The sequence below is a fragment of the Lepidochelys kempii genome, chromosome 1 (assembly GCF_965140265.1).
Source record: "Lepidochelys kempii isolate rLepKem1 chromosome 1, rLepKem1.hap2, whole genome shotgun sequence".
Taxonomy (NCBI): Eukaryota; Metazoa; Chordata; order Testudines; family Cheloniidae; genus Lepidochelys; species Lepidochelys kempii.
Genome location: NC_133256.1, coordinates 315,129,612 through 315,155,959, shown reverse-complemented (window position 1 = coordinate 315,155,959; position 26,348 = coordinate 315,129,612). Strand labels below are relative to the sequence as shown.

General features: G+C 44.6%; 1 protein-coding gene across 1 annotated transcript; it reads right to left on the bottom strand.

The window, feature by feature from the left end:
• Window positions 1-15,142: 15,142 nt before the first annotated feature.
• On the bottom strand, window positions 15,143-20,716 carry PIM3 (Pim-3 proto-oncogene, serine/threonine kinase). Its single transcript, XM_073328311.1, has 6 exons — window positions 19,892-20,716; window positions 19,346-19,455; window positions 19,117-19,167; window positions 18,324-18,687; window positions 16,869-17,045; window positions 15,143-16,755 (listed from the first exon to the last, which is right to left on the bottom strand). The coding sequence occupies exons 1-6, from the start codon at window positions 19,974-19,976 to the stop codon at window positions 16,571-16,573; spliced, it is 972 nt and encodes a 323-aa protein (XP_073184412.1). The 5' UTR covers window positions 19,977-20,716; the 3' UTR covers window positions 15,143-16,570.
• Between the last annotated feature and the right edge of the window lie 5,632 nt (window positions 20,717-26,348).

The window sequence follows — 26,348 nt, the reverse complement described above, 5'->3', positions numbered from 1 at the left end:
GAGGTATTCACGGCATGCCTATGCTACGGACATTATACCGGCATAGCACTGACATAGTCCCATAGTGCAGATGTGGCCTACACTGGCGGAAGGAGATTCTCTGTTGGTGTAGGAATGCCAGCTTCCCAAACAACATTAGCTAGGTTGATATCAGTATTTTTCTTGGGCCCAGAAGTGGCACTCCACTGTCTGCAGCTTCTCCATGAATGTTACCAACAACCTTGAATTGTTTTTGACTATATCCATCAGCAAAGTGTCCTCGAAGATACTTCCTGTATTTACAATTTGTCCTATATTTGCAACTACCTACTTGTGGTGCAGCACACTTTACATTGATGAAGGCAGCCAAGTATGCATGCACCTAAGTGATATACCAATTGTGGTGGCTATACACCAACGTAACTTGCGTCGACCATGGTTGGTAGTATGGACATGGCCTGAGCAGGGCTCTTCTTTTTAAGCCCTTCCCTGGAAGCCATTATCTTTCCAGGTACTGAAGTTAAACGGACTAGCCTGTAATCCCCAGGGTTGTCCTTATTCCCCTTTTTATAGATTAGCACTATGTTTACCCTCTTCCAGTCTTCTAGTATCTCTCCCAGCTTCCATGAGTTTTCAAAGAGAATCACTAATGTCTCAGACATGAGTGGTGAGTAGCATAGGGAGAGGAGGGCTGTGCCTCCCCAAACAGCACTGTGTGGCCCCGCCCACTCTCCACCCTGAGGCCCCCTTCTGCTTGCTGCTAATTTAAGATCTCCTGGTTAAATCAGGGTAGTCTCTTGCTCTACTTTCTATCTTTCCTATACAGTGGGATAGTGTGCTCTTGTGCCCTTAATAATATTTCTTTGAAAAACTGCCAACTCACTTGAATTGTTTTTTACCTTAGACTTCCTTCCCATGGGGTTTTACCTACCAATTCCCTGAGTTTGCTAAAGTCTGCCTTCTTGAAATCCATTAACTTTATTCTACTGTTTTCCCTCGTACCATTCCTTATAATCATTTATCTTTATCATTTCATGATCATTTTCCTGCAAACTGCCTTCCACTTTCAGATTTTCAGCCAGTTCCTCCCTATTTTTCAAAATCAAATCTAGAACAGGCTCTCCCCTAGCTTTCTCTACCTTCTAAAATGAAAGAAATGTCTCCAGTGCGTTCAAAGAACTTGTTGGATGTCTGTGCCCTGTTGTATTATTTTTCCAACTGATGTCTGGGTAGTTGAAGTCACCCATCACCACCAAGTCCTGTGCTTTGGGTGATTTTTCTAGTTGTTTAAAAATGATAAAGCTTTTATTATTCTTTATAGCTACCTCTTTCTCTGTAGGCCAACCACAAGAAAGTGACAAAATCACAAATAGTTGAGAAGGTCTGACATTCTGTCCAGGAGTCTGCTGTGGAACATATGTGCCCTTAAATTTCCCAACATTGCTAACACTAATACAATGGAAAATTTGGGGTGTAAACAGAGCCATACACAATACCCAGTACATTACAGGTCTTTTCACCTTGCTGCAATAACACAGGAATCACTGCAGTTTTCCTGATTTGTTTTTTTTTATTGACTATTTACAAGAGTGCTACAACACAGCAACCTGGCTAAATTAACTCTGAACAAGTTTTATCAACACTTCCACTCGTACAAATATCGGTACAGGAAATTTCCTGGTGGTGGACTTGATGCAGAAATTATGGTGTGAAACTCTATGGTCTGTAACATGCAGGAGGTCAGACTAGAAGATCATAATAGTACCTTCTGCCCTTAAAATTTGTGACTGTGATTTTTTTTCTCCTCCATTTTCCACCACACTGATTTTAAACCCATTCAGTTTCATTGTTATTCCATCTCTGTTTTTCTCAATCTGCATGATGATTTTTGGAAGACATTTATTAAAATAGTACTTGACTGTTACAACTGTCACCCTTTGTACCGTAATATAAACCCCAACAGAATGAATTTCTTAACGTCTGCGTGTTGCAGGAAACATGAATTTCTTAATGAATCTAATGATACAAGTATAAACAGATGACAATACTTTCCAGTCTGCCATGGAAACAATATGTTTTAATTAAGAGTACAGTTTTAATACATTTCTCACTCCTTGTACAAAAATTAATGGTGATTAACAGACTACCAACAAGCCAACTCTAATAATTTCTGTTTAAATGTTTTTGTTTAGTGTTTTCAGTCACTCTCTACAGGGAATTAATTACTGGAAACGAAAGGGCGGGCGTGGGAGGGGGGGAGAGTTCATGCCAGTTAATGTACGTGAGAAAGTGGAAGGTAATCAACTGTATAAATTACAGTGGTACATGCAGCCTTGACTGTGGTCAGAATATGCACAAGAGGCCATGGTTATTTTTGAAATTGTTTACATTGCAAGGGAGAAAACATATCTATCTTAAACTCCCCTGCACTATGATTAAAACTAGCCAGTGGTAATCTGTCATCAGAATAGCAGCAAACCAATCTGATTTTTTTCATTATTTTATCATAGTTCTGGCTGAATTTAGTTATTACAGTGGCCAGTGGAATAGTGCATGCTTGATCAGTCACTTAAAATAAACCCTTTATGCTGCAAATTGCTTTTCAAATAAATAAAATATTCAACTAAAGCCTTTTCTACATAGGGAAATTTGTTGGCATAATTATAGCACTGTAATTATGCCATTATAACTCCCCATGTGGAAACACTTAGGCTTGGCCTACATTTAACATAGCTATTGTTGAAATAGCTGTTGCACTCAGAGATGTGAAATTCACACCCCTGAGCATTGTCGTTAAGCTGACCTAACTCCTTTTGTGGACACAATGCTTCCTTTGAGCTAGCTACCATAGCTTAGGAAGATGAAGTCCCTACAGTGATGGGAAAGCCCCTTCTGTTGCAGAAGGAAGCATCTACATTACTTGGGCATAGCTATGGCAGTGTCGCTGTTCCGCTGTAGTGTCTCTAGTGTAGACATGCCTTATTCTGAAATAAGGCTATGTCTACATTACAGCAGCAATAGCAGTACTGTATACTGTATATACTGTATAGCAGTACTGTATACAGCCACTGTAGTGTAGATGCTTCCTACATTAACAGAAGGGGGTTTTCCATTAATGCAGACAACCCTCTCTGAGAGGTAGCTAAGGGCTTAAAACACTACAGTTTTTACACCACTGCAGCTGTGCCGCTGTAGCACTTCAGTGTATACAATGCCCATGCTGACGGGAGAGACTGTTATGCTGGCATAGATAGTATACTGCCACGAGAGGCAGTAGCTAGGTCAATGTAAGAATTTTTCTGTTGACCTAGTGCTGTCTACGTGGGGACTTAGGTCAGCTTAACTGTGTTGCTAAGGAGCATGGATTTTTCATACCTGTAACCAACATAGTTAAACTGATCTAATTTTCTAGCGTAGACCAGGCATACGTTGACAGAAGAATAAAGTCATTGACCTACTGGTATCTACAGTATGGGTTAGGTTGACCTACCTACGTCGACAGGGCATGACATTTTTCACAGCCTTGAGTGATGTAGCTAAGTCGACCTAAGTTTTAAGTGTCGACTAGGCCTTAGTGTCTTTTCAAAGTAAAATTATACTGGTTTACTTTTCTCATGTAGGCAAGCCCTAACTCAGTTTTGCAGAAAACTCTGACAAATAATAGGAACAGCAAAAGTGGAAATTACTATATATACTCCTTTCACCTCAAAGAGGTGTTAACTTCAAAGGTAAGATGGGAAACTTTAAAAGGCAATACTCTGAAGGAAGGCAACTGAGAAAAAAACATTCATCTGAAGTCTGTCTGGTTATGTCTAGAGTTTTTGTTCCTGTTTTACAGTTAATTAATTGCCAGCTAATTTTTTATCTAATAGCTTTATGAGCAGTATCTAGACACATCACAACCAATTGAACATAACCATTGGTCATTTATTCTAGGAATATGTCTACACTACAGACCCAATACTGGCACAGCAATGCCAGCATAGCTCCCTGGTCTAGAAGCAACCTATGCCAAAAGAAGGAGTTTTTCTGTCAGCATAGGAACATCACCTACCCAAGCAACATTAGTTACATTGACAGAAGCACTCTTCCATCAACAGAGCTGTGTAGGGTTTTTTGTCAGCATAGCTATTTTGTTCAGTAGAGTGATTTTTCACACACCATCTGATGTAGCTATGCCAAGATAACTTTTAAGTGTAGACGAAGCCTAGGTCTCTGCCAATTGGCAGTCAATTAGTCATAGTCATAGAATATCAGGGTTGGAAGGGACCTCAGGAGGTCATTTAGTCCAACCTCCTGCTCAAAGCAGGACCAATCCCCAATTTTTGCCCCAGATCCCTAAATGGCCCCCTCAAGGATTGAACTCACAACCCTGGGTTTAGCAGGCCAATGCTCAAACCACTGAGCATTAATTTGAGTTCCAACAGAAAGAAACACCCGAGGGCTGGTCTACACTTAAAAATTTAGGCCGGCATAGCTATGGTGCTCAGATGTGTCCATGCAGTATTGAAGCAGAATGAGAACTTATCAGAGCTTCCCTCAGGCTCACCAGAGCTGGACTGCTGGGAATGGCTAGACTGCTCAGGAGTCAAAAGGAGGTCCTGGCTTGCCACATCACCAGATCTCCCTCTCACCAGTCCTTCATCCTCATCCTCCTCTTCCTTGTCCAGCACGTCATCCTCAGGGTTCACTATGGTAGCCAGTGACTTCAGTCTCCCTCTCACTCCCCGAAGTACCCATGGGGCTCTTAGTGGTGGAAGTGAGGTTGCCACCAAGGATGGCATGCAACTCCTTGTAGAAGTGGCACGTGGGCAGCTTCGCACCAAAGTGACTATTTGCCTCCCTTGCTTTCTGCTGCGTCCCTGTTTTAGCCCTTCTCCTCCATGCCCCAACTGATCTGGCCGAAGATGTCAAAGCTCCTGTGGCTGAATGGAGCAGAGCTATGCTTGCACAGCCTCCTCTCCCCACAGACCCAAGAGATCCACCACCTCTGGAGTACTTCAATCAGGAGCGCGTTTGCTGTGTGGCACCACCATGGTCAGCTGGGCAGTCGCTATTTTAGCTTTCCATACCTAGTAAACAGGAAGAGCAATTTCACAAGTTCCTGGGGCTTTAAAAGGAGAGGGGCCTATACCTGTGTACCTGGCTGCAGGGCAGTGTAGTTCAAAATGGTGACCAGTGTGGTCACGGTGGACTTTGTGGGACACCTCTTGGAGGCCATTAAGGTTGCCATAAGCAGTGCAGTGTCTACACTGACACTGCATCGTCCTAACAATGTCGACCTAAGCATTATATCTCTCACCGAGGTGGTTTTATTAGGTTGCCGTAGTAGGTGAGTTAAACTGCCAGGAGGAGCATTGTAGTGTAGACCCCTCCATAGTTAGGTTGACGTAAGCTGCTTTACGTCAATCTAACTCTGTAGTGTAGACTAGGGCTAAGGTGCTTTGCAATACATCTGGAGAAAGATGCTATATACATGTAAGTTGGTTGTCATTGTAAAAAAACATAAATCACTTTTAAAAATTGTTATTAAATAACATAAATGTAAACTTGAAAAACATGAAACCAAATCTACCATGTTTTCTGAGCGGACTCCTGCTCCCACTGAAATCAGTAGATGCTTTGTCATTTATGTTAATCAGAAGCAGGATAGTGCCCTTAGTCTGTGACAAAGGAAATACAGCTGAGGAGATGAATGGAGGGCCAGATTATGAATCCTTAGCTCAGACTGGTGAGCAGTTACTTACTCAAGGAGTCCTACTGAAGTCAATAAGTCCAGTGAGAGAAACGGGTTCCCAAACTGCGCTGCAATTTATATGGTAAGTTTTATTATGTTAGAATATTTAAAAAGTTACGTTATATTCAAACACAATAATTCAGTCATTTTTTATAGAGATTACTGCTCTGGAATTTTTAAAGAAAACAGAAGGGCTCCCCTTTCTCTATAGAACTCCAGCATTACAATAGGGGGTTTTCATTACAATTTCAGCCTTTCTTATTCATTTTTCAGCTGAACAGCACTTCTTTTGTCACAAACCAAGGGATAATCCTGCAGTCATTACTCAGGCAAAACTCCCTTTGAAGTCAGTGGGAGTTTTGCCTAAGAACTGCAGAATCAGGCCCTATGTCAGCACAAGCACTTTGACCAGCAATTGTCATGAAAATAATCACACTCGTTTAGAGACATTCAAATGGTTCCCAACAATTGAAATAGTAAGTCAGTGAAATGTGTTTCTTTAAAGTGGTCTTGACATTCAGCTTTTTATTTAGATGATCCTAGTTAATAAATGTATAATGAACCTACTCTGAGGACTAATTGCTGCAGTTTTCCTTTATTTATTTTTTTAATGGCGGCAGTTACTGTAAAAGGTGCTCAGTAGAGGATATTGTGTGTGGGGGAGAGGGAGCTATATTTCCTGGAGACTCAGTGACACAGGAACCTGGGAAATCACAGGCCTTCAGAAAAGAACCTTAAATGCAAATTTGATCTTGAATCTCCTGCTTTTCTGTATAATGATGTTACATCATTGTAACATTTCTTCTGCCTACACAGCTGGAAAAGTGACATTATTTATTAGCAGTTCTACAATGTTTCATACATTCTCTCATTTGAAAGTGTACCTGTGAGATTGATTAAGAAGTAGGGCATCCTTTCAAACTTGTGATAATATGAATGATTTAGGGCCTGACTTTGGGGAGGTGCTGAGCAACCCAACTCTCATATCAGGTGGGGTCCTCAGTACCTGCCAAGATAGTGCTCAGCATCTCTGATGAAAAAACCCACCTAGAATAAGATAAATGAGGAATGAAAAATCTCAGTAGAATCTGCCAACATTCTTGGGAAATTCTTTTGTCATGGAAGTGGAAAACTAGTGTAACCCTTCTTCAAGGTAGTGTCGGCAGCAACAAGTGCCGGGTTCACTATCCAGGGATTCCGCTTAACAATGCAAAACAGAACCAGCTCAAGCCTCCACGCAGTAATCTGGAAAATTAAACATCATCCTTGGGCACCTCTAAGAGGCAATACTTCCCCACTCGCAAGCACTGTGCCTGTGTATAACAAAAGAAAAATGATATTAAAAGGGGAAAGGAGTCTGGCATTACCTTGCAAAAACACCACACCCACCACTCAAAAGCATGTAACCATAAGCAAACACCCATCCCACAGTACGTTGGGCAGTGTCTTTTGCCTCAGTTTCTCACCTTGCTGTGTGAAAGTCCAGTGACTGACTGTCCCTTTAACATGCCACTGCACCCCACTCACAGTTGGTTATCCTTGGTCAGCAAAGACGCAGAGTTCAGAGGCATGTTCACATGGGTTCATCTACCACCCTTGAAAGGGATGGGGGGAGAGTAATACCTCTGCTGCTACTGCAGACACCTCTGCAATTGGCTCACTGCAGCTGCTATCTCTGCCACTGCTTCCTGCAGCTGGCTGCTTGCTGCTGCTGCTGCTGTCTTTGCCACCGCTTGCTGCCCCCGCCATTTCTGCCGCCACTCAGCTCTACCACTGTTATAATTGCTGCTGCTCACGGCCACCTCTACAATGCAGCACTCTGAGGTTTCGCCACTTAACCAAGTTGCTAGTGATTTCAGCTCTTCGTGATTTCACTTTGTAGTGGGGAACCCCACTGGTAGTGCAGTCTCTGCCTTGTCTACCACTGCAGCACTGTTCCCACATCAGGGTCTATGCCTTAACCTCTAGTTCTGCTCCTCAGTGAGGGTACCAGTTCAAGTACTCAAACAGTTTGTACAATGGTGCACAAAAATGGGCAAAACCCCCTTCAGTTTTTTAGAAGCATTTTCTGTAATTTATCCCTGCCTCTACTCACAGATTGAAAATAACTGCTGTTATGAATCATTTAGAGTAAACCAAGAAGTGTACTCAGCCACCACACACTGGGTTTTGCTTATGGCTTAATCTCAAATTGAAGGTTTAACAGTGACTCACCTTAAAAAAAAGAAGTGCAAGATAAGAACATGTCCCACTAATTCCCCTATTGCTATGCTATAAGCAGCTTTTTAAATAATGGTTTATGTAGTCAATTAGCAGAGTATTAGCTATAATAGATAGAATTCTTATTAAGTCCATACTTATGAAGCTTAATCACAGTTTATCTGATGCCAATATTGAATTTATATTATTACATAGGCATTATACCTCTGTAGGCCAACTTTGATACAGTAGACCTTCAGAGTTACGAACACCTTGGGAATGGAGGTTGTTCGTAACTCCAAACTTTTCGGAATGCTGAACAAAATGTTATAGTTGTTCTTTCAAAAGTTTAAAACTGAACATTGATTTAATACAGCTTTGAAACTTTACTATGTAAAAGAAAAGTACTTCTTTTCCTTTTTTTTAGTAGTTTATATTTAACGCAGTACTCTACTGTATTTGTCTTTTTTGTTTGTTTGTTTGTTTCTGCTGCTGCCTGATTGTGTACTTCCAGTTCTAAATGAGTGGTGCGGTTGACTGGTCAGTTTGTAACTCTGGTTTTCATCTTCTGAGGATCTACTGTAATTTTTTTACAATGTGTTTTAAGAAAATGTGAATTCCAAAATCTGAGATATAAAGTATGCAATAGTTTTAACAAATACCTGGAAGTCACTTAAATTTCTTTGGACATTCAGATGCAACCATGCCAGATTGCAATACAATAAATAAATAAATAACAACAATGGATCCAAAAGCATTGCATTAATTCTGCATTCAGTTAATATGGAGGGACTGGTAGCTAAGAAAAGTTATGCACAAATCATCCTTTGGCTCTATTATTGCTCCTCATTCCATCCGTGCAGCACCCTTGTAATCCTAGTTCTAGAGCTTTCCTGGGCCACTTACCTTACCCAAAGCAAAACCCATGGGCCATATGCAATAAGGTGATGCCTTATGCTCACCTTTCCCCTGGATCATATGGCTCTACCAGTTTTAAACCAAGTCTGTCTTGAAATTAATTAAGAGTTCTGCCTAAAAACAGATGGCAAGTGTAGTTCCTTGTAACTTCAGCACGTGCACAAATCTGCTGATCTATAGAAACCATGCAGGCCTTGTCTACATTAGGAAAACTGAGCCAATAATTTGCTAGCAGAGTAGATTTGTCAGAGTGTTTTGTCTAATGTAGACAAGACTCAGGCATTTTTACCTCCATGTTGTCTAAACCTGCTTTGTTTCTGCCACTGTTAGAGTTGCAACCAATGGAGAATATAGGTTCCAGCTTCCTTCACCTCAGTGCCATCTGCCTATGAACGTGCCCATCAGCAAAGGGACTTAAGTGCCTAACTGCAACTTTAGGCGCTTCAGTCCAACATTTAGGCATAATGCAGTCTCAACGCCGCACTCAGCTGCTGCCTAACCCTGTAGGTACCTAAATTCCCTAAGCACTATGTTTCTGTGGGTGGGTGTGCACAAGAACACATAAGTCCTGTTGCTGACAAGCTGCTCAGCGTCCTCACTAAACCTCAGTAGGATTCTCACAGTAGCTGTTTCCCCACACCTCTGTCTCCTGTGGGGGCCACTCCAGCAGGCAGTCTCAAGAGCACCAGTTCAGGCCCCACACAAGCCAGATCAGATCAGCTGACTGGCAGTGTGTATTCCAGCATGCCAGGGACTAGAGTACATAGCTGGGATGTGGGAGGTCTGTTTTCAAATCCCTGCTTGGCCTGATTTGGAGCAGGGACTTGAATGCAGGCCTCCTACATTCTACAGGAAAGACTGAAGGAGCCTTGCCTGTTGAAGCTTTTTACTTTGTGTAAGTACTTAAATATTCATTGGGCCACACACCATACATCCTGGCAGAGGAAGGATTTGAAAACAGGTCTCCTACATCCCAGGTGACTGTCCTACCCACTGGGTTATTGGCTATAATGCAGTGAGTGCTCACTCACTCTTTCCCACTGGTTTTTCACGAGAAAGGGATGGCCTGGTTTCGGTGCCTTACTCCATGAGAGGGTCCATTCTTGTGAATCCCAAGTGGAAATAATCCTCCCTCCTTTGCCCCCCCCCCCCCGCCTGGAATTAGGTGCCCTTCTGTCTTTGAAGGCAGGGCCTAAGACCTTCTTCTCTTCTGAGTATATCCTACTTGCTAGTTTAGGCAATTCCGCACTCAGCTTTTTGGGTTCTATGATACCCTTTCTTAAGCATCTAATCCTCCCCAGGCATTGTATCAGGAATCTGGATGCCTAACTTGAGGCTGAGGAGTCCGCTGGGCAACAGGGCAACTAAAAGTTGGGTGTGGGAATGCTGAGCATTGCCATGGCTATGTCCATTTGTGGCTATAGCCTGAGTGCTTTCTGTGTAAAATCAGGAAGACTAGTGAATGTTCTAGTTGGACCTCTCAGTCTCTGGAATTGGGCATTTTTGGGGGGTACAAACTGTTTGGGTATCTTTTTTGTTTTTTTCTGCTTAAAAATATGTGGCCCCAGATTTTTTTTTACTGAACTCAAACAACATGCAATTCTTACTCCTGTCTCAAGGAAGAGAGTACAAGCAGATATATGCAAATTGGGTGCAGGCCTCTGCTCCTGATCAGGTGCCAATATAATGCTTGGTGCCCCCAAAGTGTGGGCACCTTGCCTTTAGGTCTTTGTTTTAATTACATGATTTTGGGTCTCTCTTTTCGCTTAGTTCAACTGCTCTGCAGCTCTAATAAAGCAGTCTGACCAAAGTTCAGTGTGTATTTGGTAAGCCACCATTACCTAAGGGAAAGCCTCAGGCAAGTATATTAGTGGTTTAAAGCACTAGTAACCTTGCAGCTAACCAGTCAGTAATTTAGAACCACAGTGAGCTACATATCTGCTTGGATACAGTAACATTACAGGAACCTCTTTTTACTTGTACAGAGATGCTGATGTCAACTGTGAGAAATTAAGCTGCTAAACCTCCAGCTGCCCCATAGGCAACTGATGGCCATGAGCTCATATTTCTGTAGTAGTTTTGTCATTCTACTCATAGGAAAATGAAACTAACAACAGGGTGAAATGGCCATAAAGCTCTGGCACATTGTTATCCCATTTAAAATACTATTATTATTTGTATGTTTGTGTGCTAGAGGACAAGTTTCTCTCATGGTGATTGAAGCTGCAGTCTTCTTGGAGCAAAACCCAGTACAGACTTTGAAACATGTGCCCAGATACTGTGATGATGAAAGCCATCTAAGAACCTGGATAGATATATTATTCCAGCAACAATCTCAAATTTAATAAAGAGTATGGCTAAATTGCACAGTTAAGAACCTAAGAACAGCCATACTGGACCAGACCAAAGGTCTGTCTTACCCAATGTCCTGTCTTCTGACAGCGGCCAATGCCAGGTACCCCAGATGGAATGAACAGAACAGGTAATCATCAAGTGATCCATCCCGTCGCCCATTCCCAGCTTCTGTCAAACAGAGGCAAGAGACACCATCCGTGCCAATCCTGGCTAATAGCCACTGATGGACCTATCCTCCATGAATTTATCTAGTTGATTTTTTGAACCCTGTTATAGTCTTGGCCTTCACAACATCCTCTGGCAAGGAGTTCCACAGGTTGACTGCATTGTGTGAAAAAATACTTCCTTGTGTTTGTTTTAAACCTGTTGTGTATTAATTTAATTTGGTGATTCCTAGTTACCTGGACTCTTACCTTCATTTTAGACCAACCCCTCCCACCATCATCCACACACAAAAATCTCTAACCCAGGTTTGGAGATGCTTTAAACAGCTGTTTATATTTCACAAATTTACCAGAGTGTGGGCATGGGTTAGCTTTAACTCAGGCTCGAACCCACCCACTATACAGCGAGGACATATGCTAAAACACTCCAGTGTTGACTACCCTTTGCACAATTCCCCCTGAAGGACAGATAAATTCTCCTGCAGTTGACACAATTGACTGGGATGAATCCTAGAGCGTCTCAACACAAAAAAACATGGCATATGCCACCAGACACACATCAGCAAGTGCAGAAACAGTGAACTCACAGTAACATGAGTATGTCTTTGCAGTGGGGATGCTCACATCCAGGCTAGGCTAACCTGGGTGCACAGATGTGGGGGCCAATCACCTGCATTAAACGTACAGTGTAGACATAGCCATGCAGAGTTGACTATTTTTTAAATTCATGCTCCACACTTGTCCCTTTTTCAACTCATTTAATCAGATTGTTAACTTCCAAAATGGGGTAAAAGGTATGTTGTGTTTTTCTCCCAAGGACTGCACTGCAACAGCTAAGCTTATTGTCTATCCTGCATTGCCTGACGAGGTTCTAGAGGTGAAAACCTGGTTCTGTATATGCTCTTAATTTGTCTACTATGAATTCTTTATAATGGAAGCCTTTCAAATCTTATGAAATATTTAAATCCAATTCTGCACCCCTCTTTCTGCTCCTAAAGCTACAAGTCAATGGACAGTATGTTAAAAACCACTCTGCAGGACTCGGACATCATATTTTTCAGAAGATATACTTTAGTTTCACCAACAGAGGTCACTAAACCACCACAGGTTTAATGGTTTTCTTTCAGCATTTTGGGAGAACACACCCTGAACAAGTTTTCTGATGACAGTCTACTACATTTTTAAAAGAGCTCTAATTTGCACACTTAAATAAAAATCATTTTGGTTAAGTAACTGGAAAAAACAATACAATAGCATGATTATGCATATAGAATACAAAGGGTTGTTAAGAAGATGTTTATCAGCTGTATCGCAGAAAAGATAACATTGATTTATAAAAGTACATTTAGTACCTGAAAAAAGTTTGAAATCAGAGCTGAGCTAATGGTGTACATAAATAGGCCTGCTTGCCAGCTAAATCAGAGTGTAAAACTCAAACAGGGTTCTGATGTTTAACAACTAGAATCTTCCATGATCTAATTAATGCTACTTTCCATATTTTGCAATGTCAAGATCCAGCCTCGTATGCAGAGAGGAGGCAATAAGGAAAAGAGTCCCTGAATAATTAAATTTTAAAAATCAATGCTTAACTGGCAGCAGTCCTGCTAAAACCAAGAGCAGCCACAGATGTATTAGCACACAAAGCCAGTTAATAGAATTGTACAAACAAAGGTCATTTGCAAACCTACAGCTGTAGTATAAACCTGGTTTTGCAAATAATTATTATCCACTCAGGATATGGTACTCTAGCCATTCAGCTCCCATTAGAACATAGGGGAGCTGCACAGCTAAAGCCTTGTGCATCATTTTGAGAATATACCTTTTATGTTGAACTAATCCCAGTGGATAGTCAGCACTAACTCTGGTGTCCTTTTGACCTTTTTCCTTTTAATATATTTCGCCTCAGTAGCAAAAGGTGAAAATGTGTTTTTCAATTGCAAAACAGATCATTTCATCAGTGGTTTTCTATGAATGTAAGGCATGGCCTGTAAATGTACATGTGGAAAATGTAGACAGTCCCCAATTCAGACATTCATTTGACACTTAATAATAGATTTACAACTATGCTTTTAGGGTTGCTTTTTTGGTATCCCTTTGAAACTTACTCATAATGGTAGGCCTCACTGACACCACTCTCAACAGCTGCTGGTATGTATGAAGCTACTGGAGTGGAAATGTTAATTATCATCAGCTACTGGAATTTCTCTAGGGACTACTTGTGGCCGGACATGTGCTTCTCTAAAGAACTTCAATAGGCTTTTGGAACACATCTTACAACCAAAAAGAGTTGTCTGAACGATTGCAAAAGAGAAAACCCTCAGGTTCTATCCTTAATGTTCTTTTCATAGTGTATGATTTGTAAAGTCTCTCAGTTTCCCTGGATGTAAGTTATTTAAATAATGTTGGTTTCAGAGTAGCAGTCATGTTAGTCTCTATCTGAAAAAAAAGAACAGGAGTACTTGTGACACCTTAGAGACTGACTCATTTATTTGAGCATAAACTTTCGTGAGCTACAGCTCACTTCATTGAATGAGCTGTAGCTCACGAAAGCTTATGCTCAAATAAGCGTGTCAGTCTCTAAAGGTGCCACAAGTACTCCTGTTCTTTTTGCGAATACAGACTAACACGGCTGCTAATCTGAAACCTGAAATAATTAGAATACCGCTTTATGAAGAGAAAGACCTGAACTCCTTTCATATCTATTTCCATCACAAAACTGCAAGAAATGTGTCCTTCCCACTTTTGCTTTACCTCCTGCTAGTCAGTGGCATTTACAGTCTAACCTTATTAACCTCAAGAGTTTGACCTTATGTCAGAGAGGATGATTGCCCACAGGAAACCTAAATATCAGTGAATGACCCGGCAGAAGACAGGGCTCCCAGGAAGGGAAAATAAAGCTTGTTGGGGGGTGGGAGCAGGGGGAGAGAAGGGGAGAAGCAAAAAAGTTTTAAAGTCCTGACTTTCACTATTATCATAGGTATTGCATAGTAGCGCTTCAACGTAGTAACCTATAACGTGGCTTTTTATAATAGTGGAATCTTGCAGTCAAACTTCACAAGCTTCAAAAAAGTGGGCATTTCTGCTTCTCTTCACCCCTAATTAACTGATTATTCAATAAAACAAGAAGGCTGAATTTGATATTCACTTGTTTCCATGGCAATCACAACCCTAGGCTTGATTTCATTATTGGCCCATATATTGTGAAATTGTCACATTTGCTTCCAAACATAAAATTTGAAATAGTAGGGGGAATATTGTATTTTGAGTAGTTTACTGGCTAACTTCTCTGAATCAAAAATGTTCATGTTCTCAAAAGTGTATTAGTTGAAACTGCCATCCTTTCTTGGACTCATTGTACAGATTGATGCACAGGAATTTTTTCCTCTCCCAAAATGGGGGTAAAGTTACTTTCCACTACATCCAGTTGTGAAATAGTAACCCATAATTAAGTGGGAAAAGGCTTCTTTGTTATGGTTTAGGAGGGTGTTAACAATAGCTGAAGTACCAGCATATTCAAAATCCATAAGTAGTGGTTAATTTCTTTTGTGATGTTCTATAGCAGCATCATTTTTGTTTTTTGAAGGAAATTCACATAGATGTAGTCAAAGTGAGTGTGTCTGAACAAATAGGAACAGTTTGAAAAGAAGATTGGCTAGAGCCTATTAATTCCCTGGCTCAGCTGCTGGAGCCCCTTAAAGTTATGTTCTTCAAATATTTGTAATATAACCGCTTTCTTCCCTGTGTGGTCTGAAATGTAATTCTGAGTACAAGTGAATACACAACACAGTACTGTTATATACAAAAAAAGTTTAATTGAAATACCTGTATAAAAAATATGATCTCCATACATTTCACACTGTTAAACAGAAGGAAAAAAATCCAAATCCAAGCTGCACAAATGCAACCAGATCACAGAAACACAGCTATTAAAATAAATTAAGGTTTATGACTCTGCCACCCTACCTTCCAGAGCCAATACACAAAGACTGTACAATGTCAATAATTTAAAACCCTTCCAAATAGCGTTACTTTACATTTCTGGTACAATACCAGATGAAGGCATACTAAACTTTAAAAAGTCATTCTATTTCCCTTAAATTAGACTTTGTACAACAACAATTTTCCATCTTCCAACAGAAACTGGTAAAGTCAGAAAAAAAATTTGTTTTGTTTTTTGAACAAAAGTTAACAGGAATGCAGAAAAGAGTGTCATGGGCAAACCACTAGAATTCCCATGGGGGAGGGGGAAAGCAGTGTTGAATATAACTCTAACCAAATAAATTAAGCAAATAAATAGCCACAGTTGAAACTGTGGGAGGTCTTCTAAAACTTCAAACAAATAAATAAAAAACTGTATAATACATGGGAAAACCAAATTTACATAAACACATTATACAGGTATGGAAAAAAGTAAAGTCCTTGAATATTGCATTGATTGTGCATTTAAACATGCCCATACATACTTTAAGACTCGCAGGTTGACAAAAGGAGGGGACGGAGGGAGGGCGGGATTGAGAAAGGGGCTTCGCATGCCCAGTGGTAAAGATGATAAAAAAAAAAAAAAAAAAAAAAGAAACCAAGAGTGAATGTTCCTGATAAAAAAGCTGATATACCTGTTCATATTTGTATGCAGGCTACAGGAAATATTTTGGAGCAGCAGAGGTGGGTTCGGGGGTGGGACAGGGACTGGAAGGAGTGAAATGTCTGTGTTCAAGTATTCCATCACCAGTGGATGGGACTACTTCATTCAATCACCGAACATGTTCTCCAATGCATCATAGGAGCTGCTTCCTCCAGCACTCAGTCTAAAGGGAGCAAAATCCTATAATGAACTGGATCTTCTTTGGACATACACAGCTCAAAAAAGAAAGTCCCACTGAAGCAGCTTTCAAAAAGGCACTCAAAAGCAAATAAAAATCTAGTCCAGGCTCTATGAGAGCAAAAAAGTTTACCATGTATTCAAGAGGTCACTGCTTTCTTAATAAGGTCAGTCTTTTGACTAAGTACTGGCCTGCAACTCCCAAACAACAGCGTTTCCAAAGGAAATTTCTCATTCCAAAGCAGAAACCAGCAAAAGGGGAAAATAAAATCAAGTCCCTCAGACAAAGATTCAACTACAGAATAATGAATGCATTTTTCTAGCCCCTCCTACGTATTGGCAGCAGCACTGTGGTCTTTCTGCTTGTAGCTCCCCTCCCATTGCGAGGTCCTTAGTGTTTCACAGACTCTCATTGCTTGAACTTGTGCTAGATACATCAGTATCAAGGGTCCGTAGCCTTATGTCACAGTCCTCAGACTTCACTACTTCAGATTTGTGCATCCATGCATGGTCAAAAATTTGTTCAAGTGTTGGTCTGTCTGAAGGCCTCAGTGAAAGGCACCATTTGATCAGCTGCTGACATTCTGAAACAGATGAGTTAAACAGACATTAAACTAGAAAGCAAAAAGAACCTCAAACAGAAAATCACCCAGTATCATGAATTAAGTGTTAGTAATTTTTTGGTGTTTGAGCTCACCAGGTGATATTCTTCTCCTGAAGTATAACCGTCCTCTCAAGATCTCTTCGTCTTGTTCAAAAGGGATGTCTCCACAAACCATATCAAACAGGAGCACTCCCAAGGACCACACTGTTGCTGACCTCCCATGGTATCTGTGGTATCGGATCCACTCTGGAGGACTGTACACTCTTGTTCCTACAAATGAAAAACACAACACCCCCCCCACAACATCAGCAAACTAAGTTTTATTTTCTCCCTTAACATTTTAGTTGAGCTGCACATTCATATCAAACCACACAAGACTAAAAAATTCTAAATATTCAAAAATCATAGTGGGCCAAATTCATCCCCAGTGAAAGTCCAGAGAGTCTGGCTACAGTTACACCATGAATACATTTAGACCATTAGCTTGTGCTGTTCTGTTGTGATGAATAACAGGGCTTCCATCAGCTGACTGTTTACTAAAGCATGGCTCCCTTTCACTGACCATGTGGTGTCTACAGCATCACACCGAAAATAGACACAAAAGGACAAAGGGAAAGGGGGTGGGAGGGGGGGAGGAGAAGAGAAACAGAAGGTGAACCTCAGGTCTACCTTATTACATACAGCTAATCGGCTTTATCCAATTCCAAGACAGTGTGAACAAAATACAGACTTGCTCACACACAAATTTTTCAGAATTAAAAAAGGCTATTCCGCCGCTCTGAAAAGGCTTTTAGAAACCGCCCTCCCTTGGCACTAGGCTGTTCCTTGGATACCAAACAAAAACTGGAATTTGTGATGCTGACGGTCACATGGCCAGGAGGTTCGGGTTTCACAACAAAACAGATGTTAAGTGCAGCAGCTGACAACAGAGAAGGGGAGGGGGAAGTCCCTCATCTATATCAGGCACACTCACAGCAAGGGAAAAAAAAAACAAAAACAAACAAAAAATAATCCACAAAAAAAAACCCAGCTCTTCCATCTATGTGCAAGAAGCATTTCAGTTTCCTATATTAAAAAAAGCCAGAATTTAAGTCATTTAAGGGGCATATATAATTTATCCCAGGATTTTAAATCTCCAATGCAGGCATCAGCTGGGTTGTGAGTAATTCGTTCAGATTACAAGTCAAATACATGCATTGCATATAACACAGATGGGAACGCCTGGCGCTGGTGAAGCCTCAATGTAAACAGATCGCCCTCTAGGAAAAATGCCTTTTCCAAGGTAGGGAAATATAAACTGCTGCGTCACTGCCTGAAATCGCTTCTTTCCTACTCAACAGATCACCCCCAAGCGCCTCCGGGGCACAGGTGTAAGTTACCCGCAGATCCATTACCAGCTACTGCAGCTGCAGAGCCACCTTTTGTTGTTGTCAGGAGCTAAGAAAGTGACTAACAACCACGCCGGGAGAGCGCACCGGGTAAGCTCCGGCGCAGGGCTTTGCTGTCTCACCCGCACGGAGGCATTTGGGGGATGGGAGGGGCACATACCATCGAAGTCGGTGTAGACAGTGTCCTTAAGGATGGCTCCGGAGCCGAAGTCGATCAGCTTGAGCTCGCCCGTCCTGAGATCCACCAGCAGGTTCTCGTCCTTGATGTCCCTGTGCACCACGCCGCAGGTGTAGCAGTGGCGCACCGCCTCCAGGACCTGCCGGAAAAAGCCCCGGGCCGTCTCCTCGTCCAGGGCCCCCTTCTCGGTGATGAAGTCGAAGAGATCCTTCACCAGCTCGGGCCGCTCCATGATGATCAGGTAGCCGTCGGGTCGCTCGTACCAGTCCAGCAGCTTGATGACCCCTCTGAAGCCGGAGCCCACCTTCTTCAGCAGGACGATCTCCAAGGGCACCATCGCTCCGCTCTGGGCAGCGCAAAGAGGCAAGGGCCGCGGTCACTCACCGGGCAGCCCCGGCGGGGAAGCCAGCCAGCCTCCCGCCCGCCCCCACACGCGCACTCCGCCGGGTGGAGGCGCACTCCGCCGGGTGGAGGCGCACCCCCCCCCCCCCCCGCGCGCTGGGCACCGAGTCTCCCGCAGCAGCGCGGGGGCTGGGGAAGTCCAGCGCCGCTCCGCTGGGGGGCTCCGCGGCTGCCGCAGTCAGAGAGGGAGGAGCCGCGGGAGGAAACCCCGCCAAAATCCCCCCCAGCTGTAAACAATAACACAGGGGCGGGCGGGGGACCCAGCCCTCTCGCCACCCAAACAATAGCCACCCAGGGTGACTGCCGGGCGGGCGGCTCCCAGCCTCTCTCGCACCCACCGCGCGGTTACACCCGCTCCCCGGCGAATACTTACGATGGTGCCCCACTCGGTGACTCGCTCCTTCACCACATGCTTCACGGCCACCTGGGGGGAGAGAGACCAGGCGCCGTCAGCGCGGGGTGGGGGAAAGCCTTCCCCGCTCTGCAGCGGCGGAGAGGGCGGGGGCGGCTGCGACGCGCGACCCTGCAGCCACGCACACGCCGCCCCGAGCAGACAGCAAGACACAACTACGCAGCCATGAATAGCCCCCCCTTCTCCTTACCGGCAAGCCGTCGGCTATCCGGGTCCCCGCGTACACGGTGCCGAAGCCCCCGCTGCCCAGCACGGAGCCCACCTGGTAGAGTTTATCGAAGGGCTCCTTCTCCGATTTCGCTAGAAACGGGAAAACAAATTAAGAGTGGGGGGTTGGAGTCGCTCTATTATTAAGAAGGCAGGACACGAGGCAGGCGAGAGGAAGCCCCGCCAGGGGAGCCGCATGGCTGTTCACACCGGCACATGCAGCTCTTCATCCTAAACCTAGCGAGCAAGGGGAAACCAGGCGGGTTTTGGTGCGACACGACAGCAGCGATCCGACAAGCAGCCACCCAGAGCCAAAATATCCAACACGCCCCACTGGGAGGGACGCGGACGCCGCGCACTCTCCCATAACAACCCAGCGAACAGGGGAGCTGTGCCCATCCCTACGCGGCGATACGCTAGCGGGGAATGTGACAGCCGAGAAATCCTCGGAGCTTGCAAACTCCCCATTAAAAAGCGACGGGCACCGCACCGTGGCTGGGTCACAACCAGCGAGTCGCTAACTGCGTACCTGGTTGGAGGATTTTCACCGGCAAGTGATCCACGCTGGTGGGGTTGCAAATGTGAGCGAGGGAGCCAAACTTGGAGAGCAACATCTTCCAGAGGAGCCGGGGGAAGGGGGAGGAAAGAGATCCTACAGCGAGACGTAGAGAGTGTCCTCCGGGCTAATTATTCAATTAACGATCTGCTGGGAAGGAGCGGCGCGATCTCCTTCCCGACCCGGGAGGGGAGCTGCGAAGCGGCTGCCTGGGCTCCTGCTCTGCTCTCCCCAGTCCACCAGCAGCAGTTGATGTTGTAGCAGAGGGTGGCAGACGCCTCCAGAAATAAACAGCCACAAAGAATCCAAGCTGAAGCGGCGTGGAGCCCGTCGACAAAAAGCAATCAATAACGAGGGCGATGCTCTGCTTCTCCCACCGCCCAGCGCAGCTGAAACGCAACCCCAGATGCCAGCGGGGCTGCAGAGAAAGTGGGTAAAATCCGCCCCGGCGAGAAGGACGCTTGCTCGGGGCCGCTGGGTGACTGCGAATTCAATCCAGCGCCGCAGTGAAGCCGTACCCCTGGTGCAGCAGCAGCGCAGCCTCCTCGGTGCCTGCTCACTTCTGAGCTCAATTACAGCAGGAGCTGCCTCTTAACTCTCAATGTTTTGGTGCGGGGAAGAGAGATACAAATATCCCTCCGCGGGGGAGTGGGAAAACACCTCGTTGTGCCTTCCGGAGTTCTTCCCCTCCCCTAGAGCACAGCGCGCTGGGATGTCTTCGTGCGGTCTCCGGCTCTGGGGGGGACTGCAGAGTCCCAGCCCACAGTAAATACAAGGGACGGGGGGACTGGAACTACTTATTTGTAGTAATAGACGCGCACAGTTACACTGTCTGAAATTCTCATCACACGCTACCAAAAAAAAAAGGGGGGGACAGAGCAAGATTCTGTAATTTGCATTAACTTTATCAGTCAGCCAATGAAGGGCCACCTTTTCAAATGAGGTATCGGGCAGTGGCCAATCAGGAAGAGGGTTTATTTGCATATGCTTAAGTGAGGCCAGGCGCGCAGGGCGGGAATTCCTAGGCGCGCCTTTCTCCTCATTTCTCCTTTCTCCCGGCTGCGCTGGGGAAAGGTCACTCTGCGCCGAGCTGAGACACTGCGTCTGGCGCTGGGGTGGGAGGGAGATAAGGGGAAAGAGCAGCAGCAACAGCAGCCGCCGCCATGATCACCGTTGTGGGGACACCGGGAAGGGGAGGGCTGTATCCATGCTGCTCCTTTGATGAAGCCGCCCAAACACCGTTTAGAAACCTGCTTATTTATAGCGCAGTGTTCACCGGCATAACACATCCTGCTCCCTTGCCTATTCTAGCTTCATTTGTGCCCGCCCTCTTTCTGCTGTGATTTCTTACTCCTCTCTCTCCCGGGCTGGCTGAGCTGCACCGCGCTTGGCGGTGGAGTTTGCTCCCCAGAGCCTGGGTCCGAGCCCTTCAGCCTGCGCCCCTGGGTCTCGGCTGCAGGGGGTCTTTGTATGGCCGCATCTGTTGTATGAAAGCCCACGTGCGTTAGGGGGAGCTCATGGGATTCCCTGATACACACTGGGAGACTTCGGTATGTTAGACCCGAGCCTGCCCTTGAACGGCGACGAGCCCCTTCCTAGCTAGGCGTCGGTTAAAAATTGCAAGAAGCGCATGTGCTCCCCCCTCCCCGGTTCGCAGGGCTGGAAATCCGCACAGACGCTGCAATGTCACACGCTGGATCCCGTGCGTGTGTCTCAGGCACCTCTTGACGTCTGGCGCGGGCTGAGCTTGAAAGGCAGCTCCTTTCCCATCAGAGTCCACAGAGGGCGCTGAGGCAACGAGAAATCATCCCCGGGAAAGCCGCATGGCGTCCTCAGGCGGGGTAGGCGCTCCGAGATGCTGCCAAGTCTCACTCAGCTGGGAGGCAAATCTAGATGAATTTTAAGGCAGTTTTTAGAAACACCTCTCTCCTGAAGAAGGAATTTACAGCTTGATTCAGTGAGAACTAACTTCACTGAGTTTCTGCCATTTCCACCGAAACTGGAACAGCTTGAGCTAGGCCCTGCCTACAGGCTCAGGTTGGTTTAGGGCTTGTTGGCCAGTTCTGTCTAGAGACCAGTCCTTATTGCATTTGGTGGGTAGAGACAGTTGGATAGCAGTTTTAGGGACTACTTAAACTCTGCTTTCCAGTTACTGGTAACTGGGCCAGAGTTGCAGCAGCTATAGTCTAAGGGCTTGTCTTCACTGACATCACTGCAACAGTTCGTTGGAGTTAGTACAATTGAGTTACTGCACTTCAAAACAACACTGGAATTACGCACACAGTGATTTGATTAGCAGCACAGAGTGATTGGATTAGCAGAATTATTGGATTAGTTGATGAGCAGTTTTAACCCAAGCTGCTGCTTCCCCTCAGCATTACTAGGGCCTTGTCCATACTAAAAAGTTAGGTTGACCCAGCTCCATCATTCAGGGGTGTGAAAAATCCACCCAGATCGGCATCGGACCTAAGCCCTGTTGTAGATAGCATGTACAAAAAATTCTTCTGTTGAGCTAGCTACCCCTTTTTAGGGAGGTGGAGTAACTACGCAGTCGGTGTAGGTTGTGTCACACTGAAGTACTACAATGCAGTGCTATAGTTGTGCCACTGTAGCGTTTCAAGTGTAGACAAGCCCTAGCTCAAGCATCAGCATCACTCAAATTTCAAAGCCCCCAGTTCCCCACCCTCGACAGGAAAATTCACACCCCTGAACGATGCAGTTAAACCGACTTAATCCCTAGTGTAGACAGTACTAGGTAAATGGGAGAATTCTCCCGTTGACCTAACTACTGTCTCTTGGAGAGGTGGATTACCTATGCCGAAGTGAGGGCTACTCCTGTCGGCGTAGGTAGTGTCTTCACTGAAACTGCTTGTGATTCATGAACCTGGGGAAGATAAGTGTCTGAATGCCTAAATTGAGTGTGGGGCCTGAAACAAAACGAAACAAAACGATGAGGGGGGGAAGATTGCCCTCCCTTATGACTTTTAGCCTAGTGGCTAGGAGGCTCAACTGGGATATGGGAATCCCCGGTTCAAGTCCTCCCTACTACTACTGAAGAAGTACAGAGAAGAGAAACAAAAATGATTAGGAGTCTGGAAAAGCTTCCATATGAGGAGAGATTAAAAAGACAGGGACTGTTCATTTTAGGAAAGAGATGATTAAGGGGGGATATGTTAGAGGCACAGTTGCCAACTTTCATATGCTAAATAAGCACCCCGACTTTCACAATAAGCCAAAAACTAAGCTAATCCCATTTCAAAACAAGCCAATCCCTAAGAACCTCAACACTCTATGTAACTAGATCCCCTCGGCATGCAGTCTGAAACTGTGGTTGGCCCACTGTGCATCCCTGACTCTCTTCCCCGCTTGCCCGTGCTTGCCACTTTCCCCTGCTTCCCCTCCCCCTGCCACTGCTTTCCAGGAGCCAATCAAAAAAAATGAAGCAACAAGCTACAAGGCAAAAACTACCCAACAAGCAAGTCACAAGCCAGTTAAGCCAAAAAAATGCCCAATTTCTGTGTTTTTTCCTGCAGGTTTGGCATGTCTGGTTAGAGGTCTATATAATCATGAATGGTGTGGAGAAAGTGTATAAGGAACTGTTACGTATCCCTTCAAGTAACACAAGAACTGAGGGTCACCCAATGAAATTAATAGCAGCAGGTTTAAAACAGACATAAGGAAGCACTTCTTCACACAATGCGCAGTCAACCTGTGGAACTCATTGCCTGGGATGTTGTGAAGACCACAGGTGCCAACTTTCCAAAGTGCCAGGGGGTGCTTGACGCCTGGCTCTGCCCCCGGCCCTGCCCCCACCCCCACTCCACCCCTTTACCCAAGACCTCACTCCCCCCAACTTCTTCACGCCTGGTTTCACCCCTTTCCCCGAGCATGCCGCATCCTCTCTCCTCCCTCTCCCTCCCAGCCTCCTGCACGCTGCAAAACAGCAAATTGTGATGGGCGGGATGTGCAGGGAAGGAGGGGGAGGCGCTGTTGGCCGTTGCGAGCCATTGGAGAGATCGGGGGGGAGGTGGTACGGGGGAGGGGTGGCTTAGAGCCACAGCCCGGCCACAATAAGACCCGGGTGGGCAGTTGTGGGGAATCACGGTGGACCCTCCACCTGCCTGCAGTGCGGGGGGGTGGGATTGAGAACAGCCCTCATCCATGTCCCCAACCTGCAGGCTCCTTGCCTGGCCAAGGGCACGTGGAGGGTCTGCGATGCCGCGCGGGCTCCTCACAGCTCCTCGTGCGGATCTCCCCAATGAGGCTCTGGCGGGGGGTGCCTCGGAGCCTCAGCCCCGCCAGGTAAGTAGAGCCCTGCAAATCCACGGATATCTGCAGACAGTGGATGCGGATATCTGCAGTCTGATGCGAATACACATTTCTGTATCTGCGCAGGATTCTATAATCCTTCCATATTGTTTGAGCTGCTCCTTTTCGTCTGCCTCAGAAAGTTCATTTCCATAGCCCTGAACAATTGCAACTGTAGGAAACCTATATAAACTATTTTTGCCTTATTTGAATGTTGTTTTTCAACTGTAAATTGGAAGCAATTCAATGGTATTATGCTAATCTGTTCTTTGGTGTACAAATAATTTTTTGTACACAAGGGTCCCTGACAAGCGTCAGTTGTGGTATACAGTAATATAGGAATACCGTGCAAGGTTCTGTCTGCTGCCTAGGAACAATAACTGACTCAAACTTTGTTCTTAGTTATTACAGGGTATCTAGGTTCAATTTGCTGTGCTACAGCATCAGGTACGTCTAATAAAATTGTATTGGCCTAACTATAGTGCTCCAGTGTAGGTAGGGTAGTTGGTGTAGAGAGTTCCTGTGTGAGATAGCCAATAGGTGGATGTTATATAGCCTGACTACAAGAAATGGTGGGGAAAATGGGCTTCCAGTGTGAAAAGCTCCAGCTGAAGTTGATGAGAGCTAGGAGTGTTCAGTACCTCTGAAAAAATAGGACCCAATTTCTCCAGAGATGTAGGGCCTGTGCTCTAACTTGTACGCCAACAAGTGGTTATGGGACTGTGCATGAGGCAATGCAGGCTATACTTGTTTACAGGTGCTAGAGAGTGAGCTTCCCCCCAATGTCCCTTAGAAGCGTTATGCCTGCTCCTAATCTTTGCAATTGTAATTTCTCCAGCACTTTACCTGGCCCTGCCCTTGCTGTCAACTCTGTGTAGTTCAGGCTGCTAGACTGTACATAACTCCTGTGTGTTTTTTAGAAAAGACAAGCAAGTGCATAAAAACGAGTGCATACATAGCAAATAAGAATGTAACAGGAAAAAATACGGAAACGCTTGTTATGCCTCTTTTTTGAGCTCACTCCCAAAAAAGGTTGTCTTTGAATTTCCACAGTGTTATTGCTATAGCTGACCAGTACAAATTACTTTGTTCTTTATGGTTACCCCCACCCTATATAATAATTTAAGCTGAAAAGGAAAATACAATTTATATTTTGTCTTCAAATGAAATCTTCATCACAAATCCCATAATAGCTGTCAATCGACTCCAACAGCAGTAGGGCAGCCAAAATGTGTTCTGGGTTACAAACCTTTTTGGCAGTTGCATTGTGTATTTAGATGGACTGATGGCGCAGTCATAACCTCTGATAATTCTTCCAGTGTCTACCTTCTCTTGACCGTCATTGCTTCCATCTTATTTAGACTGAACTTCAGTCATTTAATTGTTGCCTAGGTCCATATCCTCATCATGCACATGGCAAAATAAAATAAAACCCACCACCTTTCAGGTGAAAAGGATATATGGAGCTGAGTATCATTAGCAGTAGACTGATGTCAGCAAGGTAGTGATGCCTCACAATCTCTCCGTGTGACCTCAGATACACATTTAGCAAGAAAAGTGTCAATGAAATCTTGCAGAATCGTGCATGATAGGTGAACAACCTCTCAAACCTGCCATTTGAGATTTCTCAGAAAGGAAAAACATGGTCTTATGGGAGAATAACACTTTCCATCTCTGTCTGTGAGATCTGGCAGGTCACCAATACTTTGTAGTTGATGATGTCAAGGTCTTCCTATAGAATTCACTGAAAGTCACTGAGAATACTTTTATAGGAATCTGGGAAGGAAGATGACATCAGAATTGCCATAGTACAGTCTTCCCAATAATCGTCTCTAAAAATGATAAGTTTGAGGAAGCTCAGTGATTGCCAAAGAAATAACTTTTTCACCTGAATGACCTTGTCAGTTACTGATCAAGAAGCCATCACTTGGCTTTAACAACCGTGACCTTTTGGGAGGTTATTAAGAAGGTTGTAGTAGGGCAGCTCCAGATTCTTTTGGTTTCCTATCAGTCTACTTTTAGGCCTGGACATAGTACAGACACTGCATTAGCTACCTTGGTAAGTTATCTTTTGGCAATGGACAAAAGTCAGAGGTCCATGTCCCTTTGATTAATCTTATAC

Excerpts from the sequence above, each read along its gene's own strand:
- PIM3 (XM_073328311.1), bottom strand. The coding sequence starts at position 19,976 with ATGTTGCTCTCCAAGTTTGGCTCCCTCGCTCACATTTGCAACCCCACC. Across the intron at positions 19,168-19,345 it reads GGATAGCCGACGGCTTGCCG|GTGGCCGTGAAGCATGTGGT; the intron begins GTAAGGAGAAGG and ends CTCTCCCCCCAG. Across the intron at positions 18,688-19,116 it reads TCACCGAGTGGGGCACCATC|AGCGGAGCGATGGTGCCCTT; the intron begins GTAAGTATTCGC and ends TGCGCTGCCCAG.